Source organism: Macaca fascicularis, chromosome 1, assembly GCF_037993035.2.
Source record: "Macaca fascicularis isolate 582-1 chromosome 1, T2T-MFA8v1.1".
Lineage (NCBI taxonomy): Eukaryota > Metazoa > Chordata > Mammalia > Primates > Cercopithecidae > Macaca > Macaca fascicularis.
This window is the reverse complement of record NC_088375.1, coordinates 65672344-65685161: the sequence shown is the minus strand read 5'-3', so window position 1 is coordinate 65685161 and position 12818 is coordinate 65672344. Positions and strand designations below refer to the sequence as shown.

Sequence of the window (12818 nt, the reverse complement as noted above, 5' to 3'; positions counted from 1 at the left end):
TTGAGGATTCTGTTTTCCAGACGCCTAGCAGTCCATGTGGTGGAGTATCAGGAAAGGAGGAGAGGTGCAGGTAAAGCAAAGGCATTCATCTCCCTGGGCCTCCTATTCTGTCAATCCAACCTCTCTTCGATTATTTAAGAACTGTTTGTCAAAGTCATACCATATAAGGCCCTTAGTAGTTGCAGAGGGAGAAACTGATCTTAAAAGAGTTTTACTATCTAGAAGGAGATAAGAAAACCAACCACAGAAATAAATACGGGTGTATGTATAACATGTTAACAGCCATAAAATACATACTCACAGAAAACTGAGGTCATAAATGGCATTGCTGATTGGGAAAATCAGAGAGGAAGAGGTTTTCGAGTTGGTCTTAAAGGACAGGTGGAATTTGTACAAGCAGAAATGTGAGATTGGGGGTCCAGTGGAGATATTCCTGAAGGCGGAAAAAGCAGGAGATAAGATGGCAGCGTATTCAGGTAATCACCAGCTCGCTCTTTCTGCATAGGGTAGCTGCAGAAAGTGAGATATTAAGCTGGGATCCACGGAGCTTTGAGGAATTTCAGAATTCCCTGAAATATTGTGCAAAATTATATTTCCGTATGCATGCGCATTTTTTGAAGAGAGGGTCCATAGCTCTTCTGCAATTCTCAGAAGGGTGTAGATACAAGAAAAGGTTACAAACAGTACTTGAAATTTCCGAATTAGAATTTACAGGTAGACTGGAGCATCTGTGCATGTGTGTTCTAACAAGCTCTGGAAGTGACTCAGTGCACACCTCGGATCTCTGGACGAGCCCATGGAGGCCTTGAGATGCCAGCCTCGAGAGCTTCCCACCCTTTTCCCACCCCTCGATTCTCCACCCCCATTTTACAAGGAGTCACCAGCCTCCCCACAGTCTCCACTGCCCTGGAAGAAATATGGCGAGGCAAGGTCAGAGGAACAGGGGGAAATCAGAATATCTTGCAAAGACTCTGGAGTCTCCTTCAGAGACAGGGTGGGTGGGAGCTGCTCTGCCCCAAGTCTAGCGACGGCCACACGGCCTGACAGGTCTCCCGCCCCGCCGTAAGCCTATGGTCAAATTCTGGGAATTTCCGAATCAGTTGGCCGGCCCGGCTGCGGCAGATTTTCCCGGACACGAGCTTGCAGCGCCCGACGCGGCCGCTGGGTGGCGCCGCGCGGGACGCCGAGCGTGGGAAGCGCGGGCGCGCGGGCAGGCTGAGCTCACACGCCCGGGAAGCGGCCGCCGCGGAGCCGGCGTCCGCAGCGGCTGCGCATCTCGGGCCTGCAGCGGGGCGCTTGGCTGGCGGGGGTTGGGGGGAGCCGGTTTGCGCAGTACCCCCGGAGGGAGGAAGGCCGCCGAGGTAAGGGCCGGGACCTGGCCAGGTGGGAGTGGGCACCTTGGGCCGGGCCTGCAGGGCGATCCCCGAGCGTCCCGGGGTAGGGTGGGCTCCCTGGGGACGATGCCGGAGGCCCCGGCCGCGCTCCGGTCGCGCCCCACCCCGGCTGCAGCGCGGCCTCGGGGCGCTGCTGGCCTCGCCGCGGGGGTGGGAGCGGTCGCGGCCTGGAGCAGCTCCGGGCGGGCCCCGGGCTCTGGGGCCAGGGCCAGCTGCGCCCAGGGGTGAGTGAGCAGCCCCCGGGCCCTCAAGTGAGCCCCTGCCCACTCCCCACCTTGCATTTCTCCTCTCCGCAGTGGGCGTGGTGCCCCTTTGCTGCAGAGGGGGCGCCCAGAGTTGAGGAAGGCTGCGGGGGAGAGCGCAGAGACAGGTGGTTGAGGGGGCGAGGGCTTGTGCGCCAAGGCTCGAGGTATTAATGCGTATTTCTTTTTGCCCCCTTCTTCAGGGGGCGCGGAGGTCCGTGTGGAGGAGGAGGCGGGAAGGCCAGAGGCATAGCTCAGGAGAGGGCAGGTGCTGCAGGAGATCACTTGGCTCTGTCCCTGTTCAACTCCCCCCCACCCCTGCCAAATTAATAAAGTGGGTGTGGTGATGACAGTGGAGGAGTTTGATGAAGACCTGGCCCAAACTGCCCAGAACTGCCCCAGGCCAGCCGCCTAGTCCCGCGTGTATATCTGGGAGCCGCAGACTGAGCATTCTGTAGAGGGAGGGGGAATACCCGAAGGAGCTACAGCCACTGAGGCAGCTCCAGACATAGGGGCTGCGGGGCAATCTTCGGGCTCACAGCCCAAGTTCATAGATGGTGAACTGGCCAGGAATGGTGGGAGATGGGGGCTGTAGGGAAATAGGGTAATTTCCTTAGGACCCCTTCTTTCCAGCTTTGCAACCATAGACCAAAATTTGGAATCTGGCGTTTGTCAAATGTGCTTATTTTTTTTTTTCTTTCCCTTTCGGTTTGTTTTGTTTTCTAGAGAAACAGCAAGTGACAGAGCAGAGGAACGGCTGACCCAGCCAATCCTGGAGCTGCTGCTGCAGCACTTGTTCCCCAAACAAGTGCTCCTACATTCTGGTAGGACAGAGAGGAGGGGGCTACTGGCCCACACCCCTCCCCTGCCCTGGACCCCCTGGCTGCTGCCCTGCGGAAAGGGCAGTTAGGCTGCCTCAGGCCGGATGGGCAAAGGCTGCCATGGGCCAGGGTGGTGACGGTTTTGCGGCCCCTCCCTGCTGCCCCGTGTGGGAAGAAGAGCACAGAGCTTGGCACGTTTCTCTCTGTGTCCTCTGGGCTGGAAGGAGCAGGTATAGACAGGGCCCAGGCAGCCAGGGCCTGGTGCTGCTTTGGCATCGGTGGCAGGAGGGCTGAACCTCCAGCCCCTTGGGTTTGGTTCCACCCCTGGCCTGTCCCTGGCACTCGACAACTGCTCCTGTGTGCTTATTGGTGCCACCATGTTATATAACGCTTATATAATCTTCCAGGGCGAGCACTGTGTCTCCGCTCTCAGGTCACGCAGACACGGTGTCCGTGTGGGAGGCAGGATCTGTGGAAGCCTGTGGGTGAACCTACTCCCCCCATCCTTAGCCTGGCTCCTTCTCCTGATCTCAGGCATAGGTTGGGGGCTGGGAGACCCAGGTCCCTCTCCACACCAGCTGTGTGGGATGAGAATACGGTTGGCTGGGCAGTTTTCCTCACCTTCCTGCCCCACTAGTCCCACTTGCCCTGTCTGGTAGAGCAGATGCCATCCTTGTGCTTTGAGACCAGCTCTTTGTTTTGGGGGACCCCTGGCATGGCAGGTGGCATGGTGAGATGAACCCCCAAATGTTGCAGTGGAAGAACACATGGTACTTAGGATTGGATAAAGAGAGGGAGAAATTAGCTCTGCCTTTGAGGTTTCGAGGAAGGGTAACCAGAAGGATGGTGGTGGCATTATAAGAGATTTGGAGCAGGCCCAGGGGCTTGGGGATGGTCAGGGAAGGGTGTACAGGGAAGTAGATCAGACAGCAAAGATAAACATGGTGTTCTTTTACTGTACTCTCCACTGGGCTGTCCCTGGTTACCAGGGCAACAGAAGCAGTGATGAAAATCATGCCTTTCGTTCAGTGGAAAAATCTGGCTCCTCCTCCTGGCTCTTCCTTCTCTAAATCGCCTGTGACCCATTGAGAGGGTTGTGCTTCTAAGGATCAGAGAGAGACCCCAGCATGTTTTCATCATGCCCCCCTTTTCCCAGTCTTTTTTATCATCTCCCCTCTTCTTGCATCCCCTGTCTCCCCCCACAGCTTGGCAGTTGGCAGTTGCGTAGGAGTTGGAGTAGATGCAGGGGGAAGGGCATGGACGTCATCACAGGGCAGAGTGAGCAGAGCGTGGGCAGAGATGTGGATGCAGGAATGCCTGGCACATGAGGAGGGTCCAGCATTGATGAGCTAGATGGAGCCAAAAGCCTGTTTCTGGGCTGGTAGGAGCTAAGGTAGGCAGGGTAAGATGATGGAGGGCCTTCAGAGTTCAGCAGTCTGGGTTCAAGGGAGTAGGAACTAGGAAGGGCATGAGGTTTCTTGTGTAGTCATCTTGTGATGAAAACTACCAAACCATATCCCTTTTTGAAGTTAAGATTTTTGTTTAAGTTTTATCTTTCATCTTATGATGAAAACTGTGATTCATTCATTCAGCATTTATTGTGTGTCCCCCATATTAGGTGAGGTTCTGGGAACTGGAAAGCGAAAGGTGAGTAGCGCTGGACCTTGACCTTGAAGAGACTGTGGTGAATGGAAGGAGGATGAGTATATGGGGGGAGATCTGGCGTTGTTGCAAGCCTGGAATCTGGGGTCCCCAGCAGGAGACTAGCAACATACCAGATTGGAGGTGATAGGTTAGGGTGGAGCCTATGGAAATGAAGAGGAAGAGGTAATTTAGAGTGCTACTTTGGCTTGAGAACAGGACCTGGGGAAGAGGAAGTGCTGAAATTTTGAACCTTACTGATTTATAGAAATAGAAACATTAGAGTTCAAACTTGTTTTGGGGAATCATGTTTGATTTTCTTTTAGACATGTTGCCTTCAAGATGATGGCAGGTTATCCAAATAAAAATGTTTATGGTCAGGCAAGTAAAATATGCAATGGAAGTCCATTCTGGGAAAAGATTTGAAGGATATTGGATTATGAAGCTTGAAGGTGGGTAGAGGTAGATCCTAGGGCCTGGGGCATTACCTGGAATTGAGTGAGGCTGTATGCCTTGTACTGGTTTATTATCCCAGGGCTTGCCCAGACCCTGGACATTTCTGCTAACAAACACCCACATCTTCTACCAAACCATATCCCTTTTTGAAGTTAAGATTTTTGCTTACGTTTTCCTCTCCCTAGTAACTATGTCCAGGTATACCTGGAAACACACACACACACGCACGCACTTATTTCCCCAAGCTCTTGTACCATTTGCTTATAGCCCGGGACTGTGCTGTAGAAATGTGCCACAAGTCTTTGGCCTCTTCCAGCATGCTGTTTGTCACCCTGGAGGAGTAAGAGCACTGGACAGAGAGGCGACTTTTGCTAGCTACATAATCTTGGACACACCACTTCCTTTTCCAGGCCAAGTGTCTAGTCTAAGGGATCTAGCTTTTTTCAGTTTTGAAGCCCTCTGATTTGATGTCTGGGAAGCTTTTTCTACCTTTGCCCAGGTTTCTGATGCAGATCAGTCTTTTTGAACAAGTAGCCTAGATTTCTTAGTGCCTTGTGGGAGGGACTGGTAGGGATGGAGGCCTACTCCCCAGAGTGGGTCCCTGTCTTCAGTGTGGATAGGAGCCCTCCAAGTGGATAGGAGCCTCTGTTCCTCTTTGGAGCATGGAAATACTGGAAAAGCAGGTTTTCCCAATGACCAGGGGTTGCAAGCTGTGGCCCGTGGGCCGGATTCCTGTTTTTGTAAATAAAGTTTCACTGGAACAGAGACATGCCCATTTGTATGTCTGAGACTGGTTTCATGCTACAATGGCATAGTTGAGTAATTGCAAGGGAGCCTGTATGCCCCATAAGTCTAAAATATTTACTATCTTGCCCTTTAGGATAAAAAATAAAACTTGCCAACCCCTGCGGTAGACTACCAGAAAGGCCTTTTACTGGGGATGCTAACGATGGCTGTTTCAGATTTCTAGGGTTCTTAAAGATTCTGTGTTGGGCCTGTCTTTGTGATCCCATGAGAGCATGATCTGATAGTTGAAATAGTAGTAGATTATTAGAGTCAGCTCAAAAATAGTCATTCTGTATCTAGGAAAGCGCTTTCATTTTCAGCCTTTTCCCTGGAGCCTGGAGGCCTGAGCTCCTCAGCAGGACTGGGTTTGACAAGCTACTGTCCCTCTCATTCTGATTTCCCAGGGCAGTGCAGAGGATATACTGGACTGACCCAAGCCTAGTGTTGGGTGAGGAGAAGGGAGGCTTATTGGTTCCGCCTGTCCTGTAGGATCTTCCCCTGATATCTCTATTACTTCTGATCTCACTGGCACCTTTAATGCCAAGGTCCTGGAGATGCCACCGCAGAGAGAGTCGGCAACCCAGCCTGGCATGTCTGTCTGAATCTGGCACTTATCCACTCTGTCGGAATAAGGCCCTGGGCTTGGCGTTTGTGGGATGTGTGTCTGTGTTGGCTTGGGACTGGAGTCAGCATTGAGTATTCCTGCAGCCAACCTTTATGGAGTCCTCCTGTGTCCTAGTTTCCACCTTTTTGACCTGGTCCTCAAGCCGGAGTCTTGCTGAAACTCCTAGCTAGGAACAGGGCTAAAGTTCTCACTGCTGCAGAACAGCAGCAGCCCAGCAGTTGGGGCAGTTCTGCTCAGGGCTGAGATAGGAAGTGAGACACGTCGGTAGCAGGAGGAAACCACGTGCTGAAAGTAGCAGGGGGAAGGGAGGTGACTGAGGTTGATTCTCATTGCACTTGGTAGGGAGGAGGCCAGCAGTGGGAGGAGGGAGCAGACAGTCCGCAATAGCAAAGAAGACAGAAGTCAGGCACACCTAGAGCTGCTTTTAGCTGGTAATGGTAACTCTGGCTCTAGGAGCATTCCTTCATACCTCCCCGACACAGTTTCCCCAGCGGCTGTTATAAAGAAAACATTCTCTCTTAAATATCTTTTCATTTGTAGGGTTTAGGGTGACCCCATACTATATGGTCTTAAACTTATGTTGAGCAAGTATACTGACTTGGATAAATAAATATCATTTACCAGATATTTATTAAAGATCTATTATATGGTAGGCACTGTGTGAAGTTCTCAGGATACAGAAGTAAGTAAAAGATTCGCAGTTTGATCTGGAAGGTTTATGGGCAGCTGAACCAATCTTAATTCCGTCTGTACTGGATCACATGCTTCAAGAGAACATGTCTGTATCTGTCTTGTTCTTTGCTGTCACCCCAGTGCTAAGTACAGAGCTTGGCACACGATAGGCCTCAGATATTTATTGGTTGACCCATCCTTGTTTGATCTGTCCTGGAAATGTGCAGGAGGGATCTGAGTGGGTAAGTGGAGGAAGAGAGCTGCTTAACGCAGCAAGTGTGACAGATTTGGGGGAAGATGGACGTACTCGGGTATAGGATGATGACTGCCTTTAAGTGACTGCCTTTAAGGTAAAGAGAAGGGTTAAAGCCGTGTGGGCATGACAGAATCCATTGGCGTTAGGGCCATGAGAAGGAAGGAATATGACCTGGCTACAAAGGTGGGTTAGAGGTAGTCAGGATCATTGGATAAAGCAGAGGGCCACCAGAATAGTGAAGAACTAACCAGCGGCAGAGAAGGGAAGAGTGGAGGGAGAATAGGGGCCATTGTGAGAGGAAACATGGAGACCTCTTCAGGCCTAGGATGAAAGCAGAAATGACACAAGCGAGTCTCAGATGAACATGATGGCAGGGATAAAGAAAAGATGAGACTCTCAGCTCTGTTCTGCCAGTCTCCTCAGAAATGGCTGTGTCCATGTATGACTAAAAATGCCTCTCAGTTATTTTCCAACAGTGCGGCAAATGCAAGGAAATTAACTGTGGTTTGACATTATGGTTAGTCTTTTTTTTTTTTTTTTTTTTTTTCCAAATTTGTCAATGGAGATTTTCACAGGTACACAAAGAATTAGCGTAATACACCTCAATGTTCCCATCCCCTGGTTTTTTGACACATAATCAACACATGGCTTTTCTCATTTCTTTCATACCTTCACCCACCTTTTCCTTACCCCCTTCTTGGATTATTTTATAGCAAGTCCTAGATCCTGTATTATTTTATCCATGAATACTTTTTAATGTATCTCTAAAAGATAATATCTTTTAAAAACATAACCCTAGTGGTATTATTACACCTTGAAAAAGCACAGTCATTCCTAAATATCTCCTGTCATCCAAATATCCAAATAATGTTTAAATTTCCTTCGTGGTCTCAATTTCTTTCTTTCTTTCTTTTTTTTTTGGAAAATAGCGGGTTGGTTTGAGTCAGGCTCCAAACAAGATCCGTATGTTTCATTTAGTTGATGACATCTTCAAAGCTCTGTTTTTTTTTTTTTTTTTTTGAGACGGAGTCTCGCTCTGTCGCCCAGGCTGGAGTGCAGTGGCCAGATCTCAGCTCACTGCAAGCTCCGCCTCCCGGGTTTACGCCATTCTCCTGCCTCAGCCTCCCGAGTAGCTGGGACTACAGGCGCCGCCACCTCGCCCGGCTAGTTTTTTGTATTTTTTAGTAGAGACGGGGTTTCACCGTGTTAGCCAGGATGGTCTCGATCTCCTGACCTCGTGATCCGCCCGTCTCGGCCTCCCAAAGTGCTGGGATTACAGGCTTGAGCCACCGCGCCCGGCCCAAAGCTCTGTTAATAAAGATTATGGTCATTCTTAAAAGAATTTATGTTTTGCAATTCTACCTTTTAGATTTACTTAGCTGCCCACCATTCTTCCCAGTCAACTGCCATCAACAGCTTCCTGAGTTTTGTTAGATGATTTTTATGATTTTGAGCATTTTTTCATGATCCCTCTTGCCTTTATGGTGTAATGTAGCTCGTCATTTTTCCCTTCCTTCAATAGATATTTCTTGCGAGCCCGCTCTGTTCCAGGAGCTGTACTGGACACTGGGCCTACACTTGTGAAAAGGACAGACAGGGCCCAACGCCTGGAGCTTACAGTTTGACCACAGGAGAGCTGCTGCTTGGCAGTTTTCCCCGTGTGTTCACCCCAGCTGAGCAGTGTGACCACAACCGTCACTTCTGTGCAGGCAGACCTGCTACGTTTTAGAGCATGGTGTTCATGCTCTCATGTTGTCATTTTATGTAGTTGATAAAGATGCCCCTAGCATGTTCAAGAAGCCAGACATGGCTTCTGTGGCAGGCCTATGTCTCATAGCCACGCGACCCGGCATTTTAACTGTGGTGCTGCCTGGGCTCTGAGCGTATCCATGTAACACTTTTGGGCTTGAGTGTGTATAGCTCGGAAAGTTAAAATGGAGAGCTTCCTGAATGCGTGGATTGTAGAGAGGCTAAATGAACACGTTTAAAGAGAGGGGCTCTGAATTGTTACAGGGCTTGTCAAACGCCAAGTGTTGCTAATGTGTTTGAGCAAATTGGATGTTTCTGTGGCTTTGTGGACTTCAGGTTGGTTTGGGGCTTTTGCCTGTTCCAAATAGGCTACCTGCCAGCCTTTCAGATGACAGGCCCACTTTCTTGATTTGCTGTTTGTTATGTATTGGATAGCCAGTCTGCCTCAGTAGCCAAATATGATGGTACAATTCAGGCCTGTCTTGCTGATAAAACTTTTAACTGATTTACATTTCTTTATGTAAGTAAATTATCAGACTCTGATTCCTGTGATGCTCTGATTTTGAGAATGGTCCATGATTCTTTTTACATTTTTGCATTTTCAGTTCAAGTGCAACTGTATTGTAGTCACTGGATTATAGTGTCTGAGCCTTTAAAAAAAATCTTAGTTAATAAAAGTATATTTTCAGATACAAGACCTAGTAGCCTTATGATACCTTGTCCCTGAAGGCTACATGTTCAGCCTCTGAGGATATGTTTTGTTTTCTTTCAGTTAAGAGGTCTTTAATTATTTTGATTGTGTGCCCATATCAGTTAAAACTTTTGAGCAATTCCCCTTGTTTGTGTGTGTATTTATAATTTATAAAAAGCAGTGCTGTGCTAAAATACATTATAGTATTATAAAACACAAAACAAAAGACTTCAAATGGCTAGGATATATAGTATTCCCTACCTTCTTCCTAAGTGAAGTCATCGTTCTCTCCAAGGGCAGCCTTCTACTTTGCCCTAAATTTCAATTCCTCTCCCATATTCAACATTGCCCCAGCCTGTCCCCTCCTCCTTGCATCCCCACCTTTTCCCTCTACTGGATCGTTTCCAAAGGCTATCTTTCTCATCTTGAAAAAGTCTTCTTTGGTCACCTCTCCCAGCTACTGCCCCATCATCTGTCCCTCCATATTTTCAGTCCTGGCTGTCTTCACATCCTCTCTTGACTCATGCCACTCTGATGAAAGTGCTCCTGTGGTAACTCCCATGATCCTGACTCTAGTGGTCACTTCTTCATCTTCCTCACAGGAGTTCTTCAGCAGTTTGGCACCTCTGGTCATACCCTTTTCCTTGACGCTGTTTCTTCACTTGGCTTCCAGGGTGTGTATTTCTGGCTTTCCATCTGCCTAATTGGCCGTTTCTTCTCGGCTTCTCATCTCCCTGACCTCTAAACATTAAAGGCCCTGGGCACCTCCTCTCTATCTTCTCTCATTCTGTCTGTGATCCTCTCCTGTCGCATGGCTTTTAATACCATCTATATGAGTGATCTCCAGAGTTTGCTTCAGTGTAATCCTGGGAGATCAATAAGATTGACCATGAGCTGATCATTGTTGAAGCTGGTTGATGGGTACCTGGGGTTTTTTATACTGTTCTCTCTCGTTTTACTTATGTTAGAAATTGTCTTTTTTTTTTTTTTTTGAGAAGAAGTCTCACTCTGTCGCCCAGGCTGGAGTGCAGTGGCGTGATCTCGGCTCACTGCAAGCTTCGCCTCCTGGGTTCATGCCATTCTCCTGCCTCAGCCTCCCGAGTAGCTGGGACTACAGGTGCCTGCCACCACACCCGGCTAATGTTTTTGTATTTTTAGTAGAAATGGAGTTTCACCATGTTAGCCAGGGTGGTCTCAATCTCCTGACCTCATGATCCACCTGCCTTGGCCTCCCAAAGTGCTGGGATTACAGGCATGAGCTGCTGCGCCCGGCCCAGAAATTTTCTATAATGGAAAGTTAAAAAATCGATATGCTGACGACCCTTAATCATTTGTCTGCAGCCCAAACTCTCTTCTGAACTGTAGACCTGTGTATCCATCTGTCTGTTTAATATTTCAGCTTCGATGTTAATAGATATTTCAGTAAACATGTCCAAAATGGAACTCGTGGTTTCCCTCCCCAATATGTTCTTCCTGCAGTCTCCCCATCCCATTTATGGGAATGCTGTCCTTCCGGTTGCTTTTTGAAAACACCTTTGGTCATGCTTGATTTCCCTCTTTCTCATCTGTCCTTCATCCAGTTCATCAGTAAGGCTTGTTGACTCTACCTGTAAAACATATCCAAGATCTCATCTATCAGAACTACCTCCACTGCCATCACCTTGGTCCAAGCCACCATCCTCTCTCACCTGCTTCTTTATTGCCCCTTAGAGGCTGTTAGTCTTCCCCACAGCCGACACAGTCCTGTGAAACGTTAAGTCACATCATGCTCTGCTGTGCCCAAACCCTGCAGTGGCTTCTCTTCTCTCTCAGTAAAAGCCATGACCCTTACTGTGGTCCATAAGACCTCATAGCTTATCTCAACACTGCCCAGTAGAAATATAATGTGAGCTACACTTGAGGGTCATGTATATAATTTAAAACTTTTTGATTAAAGGGAAAATGAATGGAAAATGAACCAGTTGAAGTTAATTTTGTAATGTATTTTATTTAGCCCAATATGTTAACAATATTTTCACCTCTGAGGTATATTACGTCGTTTTTGTTTTGTTTGTTTGTTGTACTAAGTAATAGTCAAAGCACATCTCCATGTGAACTAGCTGCCTTTCATGTGCTCCATAGCCTCACATGGCTAGTGGCTGCCATCTTGCACAATACAGGTCCCTATGACCTTACCCGGCTTTATCACGTTGCTTCTGTATCTATCTCCTGTTACTCTTTTCAACTTCCACTTTGCTCCAGCATCACTGGCCTCCTGCTGTTGTTTAGGTATACTAGGCATTTCCTGTTTTAGGGCCTTTGTACCTCCAGTTCCCTCTGTTTGGAATGCTTTTCCCCGATAGCCCTATGGTTAAATCTCTTACTTCTTTTGGGTCTGTGCTCAGATGTTACCTTCTCAGTGGGTCCACCAAGCCCCCAGCATTCTCTAGCCTTCCTTGCATCCTGTTCATGTAGTGTTTTTTCACCAGCTGGCGTACTATTTATTTCTATTAGTGTATTTTCTGTCTCTCCCCACTGGAATATGTGCTCCATGAGAGAAGGGATTTTTGTGAGTTTTGTCCCCTGCTATATTTCGGAGCATGGAACAGTGCCTAACACATGTATATAAGAGATGGTCATTTGTTGAAGAATTAAGTGAAATTAGCTATTAAGAATGATTATTTTTCAGTAAGAACATTGCAATTGAGCATAATTTATTATTTCAGGATAGCTCGGTGTCATTTGCAACTAGAAGTTCTGTTTGGAATCAGGATATTTTAAAAGAGACCTCACAATGCTATGCAGATGCCCGTGGCAGAAATGCATCCTGGATTATACTTATGAAATCTTGATACTTGTTTTTTAGTCACATCCACCATGTTCTGCAAAGGTTTTTGTTGAAATCCAGCTAATATATTTCAGTCAGTCTTGATATCAATCAGTTGTTCCTAAAAACTCATTGCAAAATTTAGTAATTTTATATGTTGAATTTAATAAATGGGTTCACGACCCCGGAAATACTTCATTTTGGGTGATTTTAAAACAAGTTTTGATGTTCTATTTTGAGTGTGTGTAGATAATGAGATTTTAAAGATGACATCCTTACATTGATATTGGCAACACTATCATATAATGGTAGAAATGATTTCCAATTGCCCGTTTTAAAAGAACAATGGCTTTCTTACCCATTAAAAAAATTCAACCTTCACCATAAAGATACAGGGTAAGTATTTATTTGTTTGCTTAAAAATATCCATTAAGTAGCATTCTACTTACTGGCACTCATTGCAGAAGAGGTCAGCACATTTTAGTACTCTTGTTTTCTGGTTTAAAAAAGTATAATTCCTCTTTTTTTTTTTTTTTTTTTTTTTTGAGACAGAGTTTTACTCTGTTGCACAGGCTAGAGTGCAGTGGCACAATGATAGCTCACTGCAGCCTCAAACTCCTATGCTCAAGCAATCCTCAGCCCCGCTAGTAGTGAGAACTACGAATGTACTCCGTGATGC

General features: G+C 47.3%; 1 protein-coding gene across 1 annotated transcript in view; it reads left to right on the top strand.

Annotated features, from left to right (window-relative positions):
* Positions 1-319: 319 nt before the first annotated feature.
* Positions 320-12818, top strand: part of LOC102146213 (uncharacterized) — a 65415-nt gene continuing 52916 nt past the window's right edge. Inside the window, exons 1-4 of the mRNA XM_074031838.1 lie at positions 320-476; positions 752-930; positions 1048-1361; positions 2363-2460. Coding sequence (XP_073887939.1) covers positions 320-476; positions 752-930; positions 1048-1361; positions 2363-2460 — 748 coding nt within the window. The remainder of the gene's footprint in view (positions 477-751; positions 931-1047; positions 1362-2362; positions 2461-12818) is intronic.